Source organism: Aedes aegypti, chromosome 1, assembly GCF_002204515.2.
Source record: "Aedes aegypti strain LVP_AGWG chromosome 1, AaegL5.0 Primary Assembly, whole genome shotgun sequence".
Classification (NCBI taxonomy): domain Eukaryota; kingdom Metazoa; phylum Arthropoda; class Insecta; order Diptera; family Culicidae; genus Aedes; species Aedes aegypti.
Genome location: NC_035107.1, coordinates 57,522,060 through 57,540,941, shown reverse-complemented (window position 1 = coordinate 57,540,941; position 18,882 = coordinate 57,522,060). Strand labels below are relative to the sequence as shown.

General features: G+C 39.7%; 1 protein-coding gene across 1 annotated transcript in view; it reads right to left on the bottom strand.

Annotated features, from left to right (window-relative positions):
- The window catches only part of LOC5576059, a 40,390-nt gene that overhangs the window by 4,220 nt on the left and 17,288 nt on the right, over positions 1-18,882 (bottom strand). Inside the window, exons 4-5 of the mRNA XM_021856854.1 lie at positions 13,833-15,374; positions 12,098-12,631 (exon numbers count right to left, since the gene is read on the bottom strand). Of these exons, the coding sequence (XP_021712546.1) occupies positions 12,098-12,631; positions 13,833-15,374 (2,076 nt within the window). The remainder of the gene's footprint in view (positions 1-12,097; positions 12,632-13,832; positions 15,375-18,882) is intronic.

Below are 18,882 nucleotides of genomic sequence, written 5' to 3'. Positions count from 1 at the left end.
ATAACTCAAAGTATCCTATATGGTTTAGTAGAGAAATCAAAAATTTAAAGAATCGTAAGCAAAAGGCACATAAAATATACAACAAATGTAAAATTGATGCAAATTTAATTAACTATTTGAATATTTGCGATCTATTAAATCTTGCCATTGATACCGCATTTGAAGAGTATAATGAACAAACTGAGCGTGAATTGAAATCATGTCGTAAAAATTTCTTTAATTACGTTAAAACTAAAACCAAATCTAACAACTTTCCATCTGAAATGCACCTTGATGATAAAATTGGTGTGAACCCTGAAGAAAGCTGCAATCTGTTTGCAACATTTTTTCAAGACGTTTACACTACTTATTCGGAAAATAATCGAGATCGTGAATATTTCTCATTTCTTCCGGAAATCCCAAATGGCATTTGCGTCAATCAAATCAAAGTACATGATATTGTAGATGCACTAAAAAGTCTAGATGTCTCCAAAGGTGCTGGACCTGACGGGATTCCACCTGTATTTTTGAAAATGTTATCAATCGAACTTGCATCTCCGCTATTTTGGCTCTGCAATATGTCTCTGCAATCAGGTAGTTTCCCTGAAACATGGAAAAGCTCATTTTTAGTGCCGATCTTTAAAAGTGGCAAAAAATCTGACATACGTAATTATCGTGGGATAGCCATTATCTCATGTATTCCAAAGATTTTCGAGGCAATAATAAATAAAATTTTATTCGATATGGTTAAAAACAGAATAACTCATACTCAGCATGGTTTTTTTAAGGGACGCTCAACATGCACAAACTTGCTGGAGTTCATTCATTATTCTTTGACAGCCATGGATAATGGTAATCACGTGGAAGCTCTCTATACAGATTTCAGTAAAGCTTTCGATCGCATTGACATACCAATGTTGCTTTTCAAGTTAGAAAAAATAGGATTTCAACCGGACCTTCTTAAATGGGTAGAGTCTTATCTTACTAATCGTCAACAAATAGTTAGATACAAAGGAGTAAAATCTATTCCAATTAAAGTTACATCGGGAGTTCCTCAAGGGTCTCATTTAGGGCCATTATTCTTTATTTTATACGTTACACTATGGGCGGTTTCCATACAGACTGGCGGCCAAAAATATTTTTTCCATCTCATATCGTATTTATGAGTTTTATGATACAAATTTGATGTTTTATTTTCAAAAACAAGTTTTCGAGACTAACTTTTGAATAGGGCCTATAGCGAAATATTAAACTTTGTTACTTATAATGCATATATGCCATTTATGCGATTAACGTTGTGCAAATCATTATAAATGTTAAAACATACATAGAAATGATGATTTGAATGATTTAGCGTCATTAAATCATTTTCTGAATTAGTTTTTAGCCGTTTTCAATAGAAAATGGTTAAAAATATTGAAAAAATTCAAAAAGCCCTTAATTAAAAAAGTGCAAATTTGTGCAGCTAAACTCTTCACGATCCTTTAGTTTACCACTCAAAGAACCCTTGGAACTGAATTTAAGCCTGGGGCAACTTGGGACAAAAAAGTACTCGATGTGTTAACTATAAGCTTATTCGATTTTTTAACTGCTTTACAAAAAAAAAACATCATAAAAGCCACTATTTTGAAGCTTTTTGTTATTTTTTTATTGTTTCTAGGAAGCCTTTTTTGTAAGCTTTCAAATGGTGTAAAAACATTTTACGTAAGTATTATAGAAAAAAAGTTATATTTATTTGAATAAACCATAGTTTTTGTTAATAAAAACAAGTTTTTCTTCATAGGCTCAACTTTGGCACCTCATATCTGAGTGTGCAATGCAAATCATGCCCTAATATTTTGGGGATTTCTTAGCAGACATGTTTACAATGAAATGGCGAACAAGAATTGAAATTTGGGGCACATCACTTTTTTGATTATTGGCCACCTGATAAGCCAAAGTGCGTTAACGACATTTCCTTCATTCTGAAAAAAGTGAAAGCTCTCATATATGCTGATGACATGAAACTGTTTCTTGAAATAGTAAACGATGAAGATATACATACTTTTCAAAATGAAATTGATATGTTTTACAAATAGTGCAATAAAAGCCTTCTTCAATTGAACGTGAAAAAATGTAATTCAATATCCTTTAGCAGAAAGCGTAGTATACCTAACACAACAGTCTACCTAGGGAATCAACTAGTAGAAAAATGCGTAAGAATAAGAGATTTAGGAGTGATTTTAGATTCCAAAGTTACTTTTATAGATCACTATAATACAATTATCAACAAGGCAAACAAGATGTTAGCATTTATAAAACGATTTAGCTATAATTTTCACGATCCATACACTATAAAAACAATATACATAACCTATGTGCGTTCAATTTTAGAATACTGTAGCATAGTTTGGTCACAATTTTCATCAACCCATGAAAATCGTATAGAATCAGTTCAAAAACAATTTCTGTTGTTCGCACTTCGAAGATTAGGTTGGACAAGGTTACCTCTACCATCTTATGAAGCACGATGCATGCTCATTAATATTCAAACATTGAAGAAACGTCGCGAATTTGCAATGGTCCCGTTTGTAAACGATATAGTTTCGCATCGTATTGACTCGATGACACTTTTATCAAAATTAAATTTTTATGCTCCTTCAAGACAACTGCGAAGTCGTAGTATTTTTTATACAAACTATCACCGCACAAATTATGCCTAATTTGAGCCTTTAAATCAAATAATGTCTGTTTACAATAAACATTGCGAAACCATTGACTTTACTATGACGAAATCGGAACTAAAACAAAAATTTATGTCATATCAAAATTCGAACTAGATTAAGAAAATAACGTTTTCAAACTATATAATATTAAGTGTAAAATTGTAACAAAATGGTCTACTTCTGATTGACGACATGAAATAAATAAATAAATAAATAAATAAATAAATAAATAAAATAGATTTTATAATCATATGCAGAGATAACAAATTTGAAAGTAAACTGCCGCAAATCGCAAGTCAGTACCTTAGCTTAGCTTAGCGTAGCTTAGACTGACTACACATATCAATGGTTGCTATTCCGTGATTGACCGAAGTCAGTGAAAATGCACAAAGAATCAACTAGAAGTTCAGCTGGGATTGGCCATAATCTTCTTCAGTGTGCATAATTCAGTGCCTCTATTTATACAAGGTCAATAACGGCGCCGGCCACGTCCTTGCAGTCAGGTGGGATTGAGGGAAGGAATGTTAGTGTGTAACCTTTGCTATTTGGAGACCGTGTTTGCCTCTGCATCTCCACAAAGGTTACTGGGAGGGATGTTTGTTAATGGGGAGGATCGTTGAGTCAAAGGATTCACTTTGATAAGCGATTAGACCATGATAAACAATGATTTGTGAGATATATACATGCTTATACGTAAATATAATTGTTCATATAATTTCTATGTAGAGGAAAATTATGCCGACACTTGAGGTGACGAACCATTCAAAGTTTGTTGACAAATACCTAAATGTAACATTCCTACAGCTGTCAGTACGAAAGCATGTGTTATTATATTTTACTCATTTGAAAAGAAACAAAAGACTCAATTGGTTGGGACATCATAGAACACTCCTTTTCTTATGCCGACACTTACAGTGGCGAACCATCCAAAGTTTGTTGAATAAAGTGAACCTTTCGCAAGTCTACACTTGTAGTGTCGAACCATTCAAAGTTTTTTTAATTACAAAAATGAAGGTATATAAGGGGTGTTCTGAAAAAAAAATGTTAAACATAAATAAATCATGAATCAGAGTTTGTGTCGACACTCACAGTGACGAACCATCCATAGTTTGTTGAAACATCATATTTACATCCCACCATTGTAACGATTAAATGTGCAGTCATACATATTTTATAGATTAGAAATAGTAGCATGAAACGAGCTCACCAATTGATCCGTTATCCTTGACTGAGCAGCCACAATCCACTTTCAGCTTCACTCGTTTGCTCGGCTAGCACTCAGAAAAAAAAAAAAAATAGGCGCGCGACCCGAAAAAAACACGGACGACAGCTCGGGCTTTCTTGACGCACTGCCCAGGAGCAAGCGTCAAGGTCGTCGAAAGATCAAAAAGAACGAACCGATCGCGGCACATTTTAACTTACTCCAACCGAACTCCCCGATCACGCCACTTTTTCACTTACGAGATCGACGCGCGACATGTTTGATCCTGCCCTCGTCGCTCGCTCCGGCAAAAGCAAGCGTCAAGGTCGAAAGATCAAACAGAACTCTGCCGCAAATCGCAAGTCAGTACCATCTAAAAAAGTACGCATTGAAAAAATTGACTGAGAAGTTCTCAATCTTGTTTTCCATACACATATTCAAAAATTCCAGGAGATTGGAACATGTTTCGGTCTTAATGAAACTTTAATAATTTGCTTTTCACTTCGTTGCCTTTCCAACAAAATATTAAGATGACCAAATAACGATTAATTTTTATGTTACACGATGCAAAAATCTGCAGTGGAACTGACATGCGTTTACTTTTCATTATAGGACAATTCATCTTGGTGTTTTTTTTTTTCTAATTTAGCTGAACAAAAATGATTTTTAGTGCAGCTGAAAGATCATTAAAAGATATATTGAAAACTGATATCAACTCAATTTCGATCAAAACGCAGATAGGACTGACTTGCAATTCACGGCAATAAACTTCAGTCAATAATTTTCAGAAATTAACTTTTAACATGGTCTACAATTTTTTCAATGATCTTTAATCGTTTCTTTTGTTCTAAAGTTTTTATGACTTTTCAAATTCAAACAAATTGCTTTAGAATTATGACTTAAGTTTTTACCATACTTCCATTCATAAGTGTTATAGAGAATTCGAAAAAAATCATATCAGTTTTGATTTTTGTTAGATTATTTTATCAGAATAAGAAAGTCTTATGTGAAATGTGATTTGCTTTAATTGACATATTATTTTGAAAAGTTTCATTATCTGTTAATTTCATTGAAAAGAAATGTATTGTTAAATTTGTACTTCCATTTCAACCAAAATGCTAGTTTGATTGAAAATTTTATAAATCCCGGGATCCCGGGATTTCCCGGGATCCCGGGATTTCCCGGGACAGGCATAGGTTTTTATCCCGAATCCCGGGACGAGCGAAATGGCCGGGAAATGGACACTCTAGTCGTACAGTAAAGAACTGATCCGTTGTCGATTGGCCTAGAACGAAACCGGCTTAATAACTTCCTACAAACTCGTTTACTACAGGTGATAGACGACGGAAGATGATCTAGGATAGAACTTTGTAAGAAGCATTTAGAATGGTGATCACTCGAAAGTTCTCACAATCTAACTTGTCGCCTTTCTTGTAGATGGGACATATTACACCTTCCTTCCTCTCCTCCGGTAGCTGTTCTGTTTCCCAGATTGTGTCTGTCAGCCGGTGCAAACAAATGGCCAGCCTCTCCGAGCCCATCTTTATGAGTTCAGCTCCGATACCATCCTTACCAGCAGCTTTATTGTTCTTGACCTGGTGAATGGCATCCTTAACCTCCATCAAAGTGGGGGCTAGTTGGTTTCCATCATCCGCAGTACAAACGAAGGCATTTTCTCCATTGTCCCAACCTTCATTGTGTGTGCTCTCAGCGCCATGCAGGTGTTCGTCGAAGAGCTGCTTCCACCTTTCGATCCCCTCATGCTTGTCCGTCAAGATGCTCCCATCCTTATCCCTGCACATCTCGGCTCGCGGCACGAAGCCGTTGTGAGATACGTTGAGCTTCTGATAGAACTTACGTGTTTCTTGAGACTGGCACAGCTTTTCCGTCTTCTGCACTCCGTCTCCTCCACGCGGCGTTTTTTTTTTTCGAAAGAGTCGTGTCTGCCTTTGCCTTTTCCGGCTATAACGATTCACGTTCTGCTGGGTCCCTTACTGCAGCACGACCGCCCGCGCTGCATTCTTCTCCTCCAGAATCTGCCTACATTCCTCGTCGAACCAATCGTTTCGTTAACTTCGTATCCGACGTTGCTCTCAGATGCATTGTGGATAGCTGCTTTTACTGTTCTCCAGCAGTCCTCAAGAGGGGCTTCAACTCACCCTCTTCCGGTAATGCAGCCTCGAGGTGCTGTGCGTATGCAGTTGCGCCATCCGGTTGCTTAAGCCGCTCTAGGTCATAGCGGGGCGGCCATCAGTACTGTACGTTGTTAACGATGGAGAGTTTTGGGCGCAGTTTAACCATCACCAGATAGTGGCCAGAGTCGATTAGGTCCGCCACGTCCTGACGTCCATAATGTCGGAGAAGTCGATTTGCGATTCTGTCTGCTGTGGTGATATCCGGGTGTACCGATACGGGAGTAGGTGCAACGAATGGCCATATTCTTGGAGGCGGCGAAATCAATTGATCGTAAGCCGTTTTCGTTCGCCAGCCCATGGATGCTGATCTTTCCAATAGTCGGTCTAAACTCCTCCTTCTGGCCAACCTCATAAATAAAAAATGGCCGAAAAACAGGGCTGAGGATTACTGCTCTAAACATTTACACCATTGATCCCTTCCAACACATTTTTTGCAACGCTACGATGCCAAATCAGCGGTCCTTCAGTACATCGCCGAGTATTCGTGTGCTCCCGATGAAGTTGAGAGATTTACAGATCCACGTACCGAGCTTCCAACCGCTGATCTCTTCACGTCGCAGTGGTCTTCGCCGATTATCCCGGTTTGCATTGTCTCGTTGATTATTCGTTGCTTGATTTTTTACGGCTGGCTTGCAGAGCCTGACACCAACCCCCTTGATTTCCGGAGGACCACTCCCCCTAAATGTTCGGAGGGCCATAGTGCACAGTTTAGCTTAGAGTCCTTGTGTGGCACTCGGACGATGATCAGCCCCCCCGGACATGGGGGACAGACGCTGTTGTGAGCCGCTCCTAACATGGAGTACAGACGCTCCAGGTTTGCAGAAGCAAACCCCGCACTTCCTGCCAGCATACGACCAAAGCCCCCACCGGGGTTGGCTACCCGATAATCCTTGAGGTAACTGGTACCCCGACCAGAACCGCGAGGAGGCAGGGATAAGAGTTGCTGAGCAGAAAGCTAAGGAGCACACAGAGGGGTCTATTTTATTCCTTCAGGTACGCAAGGTACCAATGATACGCCATACCCAGCATTTACCAACCTGGAGTACCTCTTCTTGCCTCTAAAAAGGGAGACATTAAATATAGACCATTAATTCTATTCTATTAATTTTAGTCTATTATTTTCTATTCTGTTGTCTATTGTATTATATTCTTTATTCAATTATGTAATTATTTTGATCTATTCACTATTCTATTTTATTCTCTTTTCTATTCTATATTATGTTCTATTATCTATTCTATTCTATTCTCTATTATATTATCTATTCTATTCTCCATTCTATTCTCCATTCTATTTTCTATTCTATTCTCTATTCTGTTCTTTATTATATTCTCTATTCTATTCTCTATTCTATTCTCTATTCTATTCTCTATTCTATTCTCTATTCTATTCTCTATTCTATTCTCTATTCTATTCTCTATTCTATTCTCTATTCTATTCTCTATTCTATTCTCTATTCTATTCTCGATTCTATTCTCTAATCTATTCTCTATTCTATTCTCTATTCTATTCTCTATTCTATTATCTATTCTATTCTATTCTCTATTCTGTTTTATTTTCTATTTGATTGTATTATTTTCTCTATTCCATACTGTAATATTCTCTATTCTGTTCTGCTTTACTCTATTTTGTTCTGTTCTACTCTGCTCTGCTCTGTTCTGCTCTGTTTTGTTCTGCTCTGCTCTACTCAATATTTTACTATTTTTAGCCATAGAAAGTTAATTTGAATATGATTTAGGATTGAAGATTTGCATTTTACAATTTTTTGGTTCTCGTAGAGCAAAATTTAAAAAAAAAACGCTGTTGTACATACATTAGCAGCCTTTCAATTTTTTCTAAAAACTAACCTAACTTTTGGGCAAACTTATTAGACAGAAGAAAACCTTCTTCATTCGATTCAATAATTTTGAGAGCCCATTTGAGCACGTTATCTCCGCGAGAAGTGGCGGAGAGCGATTTGTACAGCATAAAGAAACTGTTCTTTGATTGTTTGACATACACCCCAACCTCTTTTTACGACCGTTATCGGGGGGTCGTAAAAAAAATCTGGGTAATAATTATGTTTTGAAAAATGCAACGTCTAGATGCGGAAATACTGATTCGACATATTCGGCAAAATTGAAGCATGGGTTGAGAACTTTCCAAAATGGCCGTTCAAGTTTTAATATTTTAGTAATAGATGGCAACACTGCTCGATTGTTATCAAAAGAGCCAATTTTATGGGGGTGTGATATGCAAATACCAAAAAAAATTAAAGATAACGATACCGAATATTCACCAAAGTTGAAGGAAGTGTTGCGTGCCATACAGTCGGCCGAATCACAAATGTTCATGTGGCTAACAACACTGTTTAAGAAGAATAAAGTAAAGATCAAAACCATCAAACTTGAGCGGAACAGAAAAATATAATGCTTAGCAACAAAGCAATACTCTTCAGCTGTAATCCAGTTTTTCATGAAGGGTTCAAATTTTTTTTCGTAGCTGGCAACACTGCTGAAATTGCGCCACCAGGCAGTACAAGTGTGCATGCAACTATTGTTTTGCGTATATATCAGGATCCTGATCACTTAGAAAGATGGCGTCTTCGACAAAGTTATTCAGTAGCTCAAGGACTATCATTATTCTAGCCAAGAGATTCGAGATTTTTCCACCAGGCGGCGCTAGTGAGCATAGAATTTTTGTTTTCCGGATAGCTCAGGATCCTGACCACATAGAAAGTTGGCGTCTTCGACAAAGTTGTTCAGTAGCTCAAGGACTATCATTATGGAAGCTATGAGATTCGAAATTTTGTCACCAGGCGGCGCTAGTGAGCATAGAACTTTTGTTTTGCGGATAACTCCGGATCCTGACCACTTAGAACGATAACGTTTTCGGCAGAGTTGTTCAGTAGCTCAAGGACTATCATTATAAAAGCTATTAGATTTGAATTTCCGCCTTCAGGCGGCGCTAGTGAGCACATAATTTTTGTTTTTCGGATAGCTCTCGATTATGGCTATTCAGAAAGATGGCGTCTTCGGCAAAGTTGTTCGGTAGCTCAAGCGCTATCTTTATAGAAGCTATGAGATCCAAAATTCCGTCACCAGGCGGCGCTCGTGAGCATATAATTATTGTTTTGCGGATAGCTCTGGATTATGACTATTCAGAAGGTGGCGTCTTCGACAAAGTTGCTTATCAGCTCAAAGACTATCATTATGAAAGTTATGAGATTCGAAATTTTACCACCAGGCGGCGCTAGCGAGGCTCCTATGCTCACTAGCGCAAAACACAAAACAAAAGTTCTATGCTCACTAGCGCCGCCTGGTGGCGGAATTTTGAATCTCATAGCTTTTATAATGATAGTCCTTGAGCTACTGAACAACTCTGCCAAATGCGACATCTTTCTAAGTGGTCAGGATCCAAAGATAACCCAGAACAAAAGTTTTATGCTCACTAGCGCCGCCTGGTGGCAAAATTTTAAATCTCAAAGCTTTTATAATGATAGTCCTTGAGCTACTGAACAACTTTGCCGAAGGTGACATCTTTCTAAGTGGCTAGGATCCTAAGATAACCCAATACAAAAGTTTCATGCTCACTAGCGCCGCCTGGTGGCAGAATTATGAATCTCGTAACTTTTATAATGATAATCCTTGAGCTACTGAACAACTTTGCCGAAGGCGCCATCTTTCTAAGAGGTCAGGATCCTGAGCTATCCGGAAAACAGAGATATCCGTTAGCCCTTGAACTACTGAACAATTTTGCTGAACATCATGATCCTCTATTTTGATAACTTTTTAAGATTATGGTCATTTATAAAAACGGTCGTTAATCTGAATTCCGGTCGTAAAAAAGTGGTCGGAAAAAGAACCGTCGGTAAAAAAAACGGTCTTAAAAAGAGGTTGGAGTGTACCTACAACAGTAACTTTTAGTATAATAAGGTTAACAACACTTGAAAAAAAAAAATGTAACCAGGGATGCCGTATATAGACAAGAACTCGGGATCGACCAAAATAAGGTATATCGAAACTCAAATTGGCACGGGTTCTGGTGGAAATGTGTAGCTGTTTTTTGTCCGACAATGCCAAATTTATGTTTTTTTTTTTGAATTCTCGTTTGCGTTCTGATTTTGCAGATGAATATTTGACTTTGTTTTTAAAACCTCAAATCAAGTTTAAGCATTTTGTGTTGGACAGCTTTTTTGAAAAACTAGACCTCTGTGCGTTCGAGGAACCGACATTTGGCGAAAAGCAAAGTGCATGGTTGCATGAGGAAATAGAGACCGGCCTATTGACGTTGATACTGAGATAGTATTTGATTGAGGTGTGTTTGAAGTTGTTGAAGAATTTGCTAATCTTGGAAAACTTGTGACATGTGACAATGACGTTTTTCGTGAAGTGAAAAGACGTATGTTGGCTGCGAATAGGGTCTTTTATGGTAATCAACTTAGGTACCGAAACTTACAAACGGAAACAAAATTCACCCTGCATAAAACATTGATATTTTTGGTAGCTCTCTACGGGCACAAAGCATAGACGTTGAAAGCGACCTTCGGTGTTTTCGAAAGTGAAGTACTATGGACCTTACTCGTCGGGGAACTAGAAAACACACATAAATCACGAGTTATGTCATGTGCATAAAGAAGCGAATATTCATTAACACTGGTGTAAAATACGGCAGACTTCAGTAGGCTGGTGTTGCCTACCTTGATGCGGTGATGGCATGGCGGATATTCTAAACAAAATCCTGTAGTAATCTCTAATAAAACCTCTGTAGACATTAATGATGAACTCGTGGAGAGATCTATGAAAGAACTTCTAGACTCTTGAGGATGTCTTGTACGATTTTGTAGATATAGTGTATATAGTGTACCCACCATAAGTATGGAATCGCGTATTGCAACACTCATACTGAATATTGCAGCACCTTAAAAAGTTTAGCATCACCTAAAATGAATATTATCTCATGATTCTGAAGTGCTAGATCAATGAATTTTTGAGGTCATCTTAAAAAATACGTCTTTGAGCCCCTGCGATTTATTATTTTTGTTGAAAAAAAAATTATCACTGGATTTTGGGTGATGCTAAACTTAAAAGTGCTGCAATACTCAGTATTGCAACGATTCCATACTTATGGTGGGTAGTGTATAATATAAATTGCTAAGATAGAAATTTATGAAGAAATGACCGAAGAGAAACTTAATCGAGAAATGCTTGAAAGCACTGCAGGAACAATCCCAGTATGAAATGCTGAAATGCTTTTCTAGGTAACGAAGTACATGAGATTTTCCTGGCTGAATTTCTTGAAGAAATCCTAATGATTTCAATATATTTTCTGGAACAGTTTTTGGAACAATTCCTGGGTAAAAAAGCTGAGTTCCATAAAGAATGAAAACAGTTGGCTAAATCTCCGTAGAAATTCCTAGAGGAATTCGTGTTGGGTTTTATGGATTTTTTTGTCAGAGCTCCTGTAGAAATCTTTAAGAGGTCTGATGGAGAAAGAGTAACAACTGGAGAAACTGGTGAAAGAATAAGTGCAGAAATCTGTAAAAGAAACACCGGTACCGTTTCTGTGAAAATTCTCAGTGTAAGCGCTGGTGGAATTTCTGGGAAAATGTGTGAGGAAATTCTTCAGAGAATTTCTGGAGGAGTGCCTGAAAAAGTCTTTGAAACTGTTCCAGAAAAAATAACAAGAAGAATTCATGAGGCTTTTCCTCGATGAATCAGAGAATAAATTTCAGATGAGCCTGTGAAGTATATATAACGACAGTAAAAACTATAAGTGTTATGTCTTGTCTCGCGTCGCGTTTCGTGAATGTCGTGTTGTTCTTACGTTAGCACAAATCACACAAATTGATAACCTGTGAAGTATTCATGTAGAAGTCTCTGGACGTTTCACTGGAGTCTCTAGGAATGATTTTGGTTCAAAAAGGGACTTGACTTGAGAGGCCTTCAACTAATAATCGAGACTTTTTAGAGACTTGCATAATAATAGTGACCAAGTCTAAGAAAAGACCTGCTACCAACCCTGTCCGATTACTACTTACAAAGTATTCGTCATCCTCCTCGTCGGACGCCCCGCCAAGAGCCGTCGCCGCGGGATTCCGATACGTTTCGAAGTTCCCTAGCTCCGTCGACGTCGGCGTCGTCGTCGGCGCTGCTGTCATCGAACGTCCCAGACTAGAAATGGTTCTGCTCAGCATTGTTGCCGCAATGCTACTGCTGCTATTGGCTGCCGCGGCCGCTAATTTCCGTTGCTCGCGCCGTTTGTTCAACCGTTCCAGGCTGCCCTTCTTGGCGTAGACTCCGTCGATCCGACAGTTGCAACTGTGCACCAGTGGATCTTCGCGCCACGTCCGACTGCAGCTGTCCTCCGTTTGGTGTGGTGAGGAATCTTGTGCAGAAGTGTCCTCCTGGTCGGAGGAGTTCGTCTGATTATTTCCACGCATCAGTTCGGCCTTTTTGTAGATGTAGAAATCGAGGAAGTTCTGGAGGCACATCAGACTATCGTGCATGTCCGGATAGCGACTGGCCGAGTTGAGCTCCCGGCTTTTGTCCAGCAGGACTTTCAGTCGGTGAATCTGAAGAAGGGGAGAAAAGGTTAATTTGACTTTTCTGAAGGACTAACTTTTCTGAAAAAAAAAGCATAACTTTCTGAGATCAATCTTTAAGGACAAGCTAACTTTTCTCAAGGACAGACTAACTATTCTGAAGGACTGGCTAACATTCCTGGAGAACTGACTAACTTTTCCGAAGGACCGCATAGTGATTTTCGGCACGCCGATTTATGAGGAAAAAGACATTTAGGCTTGCAGAATGCCAGCAAAATTGGACTGATGAACTTTTTTGTAGGACTATCTGCTCTGAAGGACTAGCTTTTCAGTCTGAGTCATTTCTGAAGGGCGGAGCCTTCCTTAGCCGAATAATTAGAGAGAGTTAGAGCCATACTGAAGGTGGGTTCGAGTCCCGGTCGAGCCCGGATCTTTTCGGAATCGAAATTTGCTTAACTTCCCTGAGCATAGAGTATCATCGTACCTGCCAAACGATATACGAATGCGAAAATGGCAACTTTGGTGAAAATGAAATTTTCTGGGGTACTAATGATCTTTCTTGAAGAGTTAATCAACTTCTCTTAAGGCCTAACTTTCCTGAAGGACCGATCAATTTTCCCAAAGTACTGATGACCTAACTTTTCTGAAGGACTACCCCAAAGGATTACCTTGCCTGAAGGACTGTCAAACGTTTCTGAAGAATTGATTAACTTTCTTGAAGGGGTAAACGATGTTTCTTGAAGGGCTAGTGAGCGTTCTTGAAGCATTAACTAGCTTTCTTTAAGAATAGCCTATCTTTCCTGAAGCAACAACTTGCCTGAAGTAATTAGACTCTTCTGAAGGACATTGCTGATCAATAGAGGTGACTTACATTTTTAGAGGACTGACTGATCATCCTGAATGACTGTCAAACTATTTTGAAGAATTGACTAACTTTTCTGAAGGGCTAATAATACTTCAATTTCCCAAAGTACTGATGAGCTAACTTTTAAAGAACAAACTTACTCTAAGGGTGGATTAACTTGCCTGAAGGACTGATTAGTCTTCCTGAAGGATTGCCAAACTTTTCTGAAGAATATAATAACTTTCCTGAAGGGCTCATGATCTTTCTTGAAGGGCTAATGATTTTTCCTGAAGGAATGACTAACCTTCCTAAATAACTATCTGTTTTCTAATGCAACAACTTGCCTGAAGCGAGTCAGACTTTTCCGAAGAACACCCCGATACTTACCACCCCCTGTGCCGTGTCCCGCTGCTGCTCGATCGTGATCACGATCAGCTGCGCGTACCGCGAGTGCACCTTGCTAAAGTCGATCGACCCGAACGCGGCATCCTTCCGGTAGTTGTCCACCATGGTGTTGAGCTTCCGGACGCAGTCCACCACGGCCTGCTGGAAGAACGCCCCAAAGTCCAGCGTCATGGTGCTGCTGCTGCTCGCGTCCAGGTTCTTGACGAACCGCTTGGCAAAGACCTGCAGCGAGTTGTGCAGGCACAGGTACGGGTTGGTGATCCTCGAGCGGATCGGTTCGGGTGCGGGAGTAGTAGCCGGTTGTTGATTGCCCAAGCGCTTACGGAAGTTGGCGGCAGTTATCTGTGGCGAGGCTTTCAGCGCTTCGGCCAGGGACATCTTGTCCAGGGCGTCGCAGATCGAACCGAGGCTGTCGTTTGGTTTTTCTAGCGTGGGGATCGGGGTTTTGACGGCCACCGGAAGACGGGATGCTTTTAGGAGTGCTTCCTGTTCGTTAAAATCTAGCTGGAGTTGGCGCTTTCGGAGGTAGTCTTCTAGGAGTTGTAAGCCTTCATTGCTTCTCAGGTCGGCGAAGGTTCCCAAAAAGTTCCAGTATTCGTTCCAACCGACGTCGTGATCCTGGGCCAAGTTACGCCCAATAATCTCAAGCCCTTTCTCCGTGTCAGTCAGTCGCAGTTTCCGTTCTTTGAACGACGGTGATTCCGTGATATTCGTACCCTCGTAGATCGAGTTGTTTTCATCGCAGAAATAGCTGTAGTTTGCCTCACCGTTTCCCATGGATCTCTCTGCCACGTTCTCCAGTTCTCGACTGTCATTCATCGCTCCGTCGATGTCGTCATCATCATCGTCGTAGATAGTGGCAAACGAGTTCTGTAGTCTTTCACGGTACTTCCGGAACAGGAATCCATCGATTCCTCTCTTTATTGGGCTCGCTCGCATGTTGATAATTTTTGGTGTCGGCTTTAAACTGTTTCCATTTTTCTCGTCCAGTTGTCGCTGCTCCTCCAGTGCTTCCTGATCCACGTCCTCTTTGACGACATCGATTTCGAAATTGTTATTCAACGAATTACTTTTATCGTGCTCGTCCGCATCCAACTCGAAAGACCTATTGGGAAACAGAGCTCTCCGACCGCCGGCTTTCTTCCCTATCGGAGTCGACGACAGCGGACTGAGTGCCCCCAACGTGGACACCGGAATCTTACTCGAACTCAGTGCCTTCACCGGCGAGATAAACTTCGGCGAGGGGATCAACCTCGGCGGTGTCTTCCACCGTTTGCAGAAAACATGTGCCTTCTCTTTGTCCATTGGTCCGGCGTAGGCTTTGATTTCCAGCTTCGGACTGAAGCGGTCTTTGGCTTCCAGATTCGGTGGGTTCGTGAATGTGAACGGTTCTCCCACGACCGGCGGCGTGCTGTTGTCCACGGCCCGGATAACCGGCACGAAAAACCGCTCCTGCAGCAGATCTGCTATGGCCTTGCGAATTTCTGGCGTGTCGTTTTTACTTTTGGCGCGGTTGCAAATGATCTGTGAATTGTTCAAAATTAATTACTTGCTGAGCAGTGAAAAGCAACTTTGTCAAATATTACTTAACGAGTAAACTAATATAGTTTCGCGATGCACCCACAGAGATGAGTTATGGCCATTGGATACCAGTGATAATCCGAATTTTCAAAAGCACGTATTATGCAGTAACATTAATACATAATTTCAGCAAGGAAGTCAGATAAAACTTCAAAGTATGACTGCACATTGAGCAATTAGAGGGATTCCTGAAGGGTCAATAATGCGCCATATATCAAAATCGATCTAGAAACAACCAAGATATGGCTATGTCCAAGGAAAGGAGATGGATCTTGTGTAGGGGATAGAACACATGCCTCTCATGACAAGGATCTGGAATCGAATACCATCTCCGGGATAGTCACTTATGACGTAAGAGTTATAAAGACGACTTTCTTAGAAAGGGAAGGAAAGCTGTTGGTGACGAAAAGAACCTAGCCCTGGGATGAAAATATCGTTAAAAAATGTCTAAGGAATCGGAACCGGTAGTAAGTCCAGAATGTAATCAAATCATTTAACCGTAAGCGTAAGACCTACCATATTGTACTCTTGTTGTATCTTTTCTTGTTAATACTTATAAGTTACGGTCGGAAGAGTATAAGAGTATATTAAGACCCACGTATTTGTCATAGATGATGGAAAGGTCGATGTGGAAAAATGTCTCAATTAGCATCTGAGGATGGTTTCAAATTATGAGACAAGTTCTTTCCGAGTTCAAGTGCTTATCTTTCGATATCTAGGAGATAAACGATTCCGAATCACCTTCTAGAATAAGCTTTTTGTTTCAAGGAATCTAAATGTCTAATGCAATGAAACCTTTTCACAGTTACAAAAAACGAATTTGAGCCTTATAAGTAAAAGTAGAAGCAATAATTTGATATGCTGTAGTACCGATGCATGGTCAAAATCAGTATCATTCAACCAGCTTAGTGGCCGAACCTGAATGAGGGGCGCGCTATTGAGAGTTTAATGGTGACAAACTGTTTTCTCCAAAAGGTATAAATAACGGTATCTTTTTTCTAAAGAGGCCTTATGCAAATTGGCCAAGAATGATAATTGTATTAAAAACGACTATTTCATTATCTCTCAAAAGTAAAGGAGTAGAACCACATGAACTAAACTTAGAACACGATTATACGATGATATACCACAAAAGATCATAGAAAAACGGTCGCAGTTGTTCATCCCGAACAGAAACAGAAAAAAAACGTTTTTAGTCGTTTCAAGTTAATTTAAGCCTGTTTTAGTTGTTTTATACCCTTCCGTTTCAAGATATTTAAACCTTCATTTTCAACCATTTCAAGCCATATCTAACCATTTAAGGTCATTTCAACCTTTGTGTCCCTGACCTATTTTTTTTTTGTTTTATATTTTGTTCAGTTGGAGTTGCCTGACAGTTTTACTTGTCAAGGCTGAACCCTCTGTCTGACTTTTGAAAATTTTCCCCTCTGCCAGGACCAATACTCAGGCGCCCACATGAACACTGTTTTTTTCATGTGACAAGGTAAAGGAAGCATTGTAAAAATCAGCAGCTCCATCGAAATTTGTTTGAAATAGTAGTGACATTCCTAATACTGTCTAGTCAAAATGATTTAGAATAATTTGTCACTTAAGTGTCATTTTTAGTCATGCTATTGCGTTTAATCCTTTATCCTGTCTTTTACGTGAGATTATAGTCTTATATGTCAATTGTAAAGAGTCTTAAATGTTAAAGTATTTATTGGTCATTACGTTCATATATCCTTGAAGAAATAAGTCACTTTTCTTGCCTGTTCTTTAGAGAATAAAGAACGATATGAACAATAAAACTGTTAAAAAAACTTGCTTTTAAATTAGTAGTATTGTTTAAAAATATCTGATTCACATATCCCATACAGTAGGGTCTGGCCGTTTTGCGAATTCTTCCACATCGTTGTAAAAGAGGTGTGGCTTATTCTGCTCAAGAACGTGAATAGCAGCGGCACAAATCGCGTTGAGGTTTCCCTGCCAACGAACAAAGCAATGGAATAAAACAGTGACACTTCATTCGTATCACGGACGGCAAAGCGAACGGGTCACTATTGGAATCGGGTTGAGATTTCCCCGACAGCAGCGAAGAAGAGCAGAAAAGTGGTGCGATTGCTCGCGCAACCCATTCTTGTTTCGGTCGGCGTAGCGATTGGGTGCTAGCAGAAGCAGCAGCAGCATCGGGTATCCCCCGAAATTGAGAAGGCATAATCTGAGATCGCTCGGAACTACTTTCGTTTTGAAGGTACAGTGAAACCTCCATGAGACGATGTTCCATGACTCGATATCGACTCATGGAACCATACTAAAAGCAAAATGTCATGGTTACTAGGATGGTCCCCTCAAGCAGCTTTCCAAGGCATTTGTTTCCATGACTCGATATTTCCATGAGTCGATGGTCCCTTCAGATATCGATTCGTGGAGGTTTCACTGTAACGTGTCTTCAAAGAGTTGTTTAAAAAATTTCACTTTTTTTGAAGAGTTGCTAAGAAATTTTCCGAATTCAGAATTGTCATCGCAATGGAGAGTCACAAGTTCGTCAGGGCACCTACCGAATCGGGGTCCGCCGATTACGACATGTTCAACTTTTTCTAGCATGGTAAGTACCCTGATGATAAATCTCAGCATCCTACTTTCCAAAGTCATCAGCTTAGCTTAGACTGACTGCACATATCTATGGTTGCTAGAATCACCTAGAAATTCGAATGGGATTGGCCATAACCTTCTTCAGTGTGCATAATTCAGTGCCTCTATTTATGCAGGGTCAACAACGGCACCGGCCACGTCCTTGCAGTCAGGTGGGATGGGGGAAAAGAATGTTAGTGTGTAACCTTTGCTATTTGGAGACCATGTTTGCCTCTGCATCTCCACAAAGGTTACGAGAAGGGATGTTTGTTAATGGTGAGGTTCGTTGGGTCACAGGATTCATTTTGATGAGCGATTATATCATGATGAAGGATTATGTGTGAGATATAAACATGCTTATAAATGCTTATAGGGTGCAAAGCTACTTGGGCACTTCCATGATTCACTTTGGCATGGTGGGTTATTCTCGGCCGAATTGTCTGAAACTTTGCAATAAGAAGCACTTTAATACGGCGCATGTTGTAGCCAAATATGAGCTCAGTAGCTTACAAAAAACTCCACTGCAGAAGTGAATCAAAAGTGCCAAGAATAGGATCCAGCTACCTAAATATAATATTTTTCGTGAATATGAAAAATTTCCAAGTGGAAGAAAATTAATGCCGACACTTGAAGTGGCGAACTATTCAAAGTTTATTGAACAATACATAAACGCAACATTCCTTCTGCTGTCAGGAGAAAGCGTATATTATCGTATTTTACTCATTTGAAAAGAAGAGAAAAATAAACTCGATTGATTGGACCATTTCAGAACACTCTTATGCCAACACTCACAGTGACGAACCATTCATAGTTTGATGAATAATCATATTCACATAACATT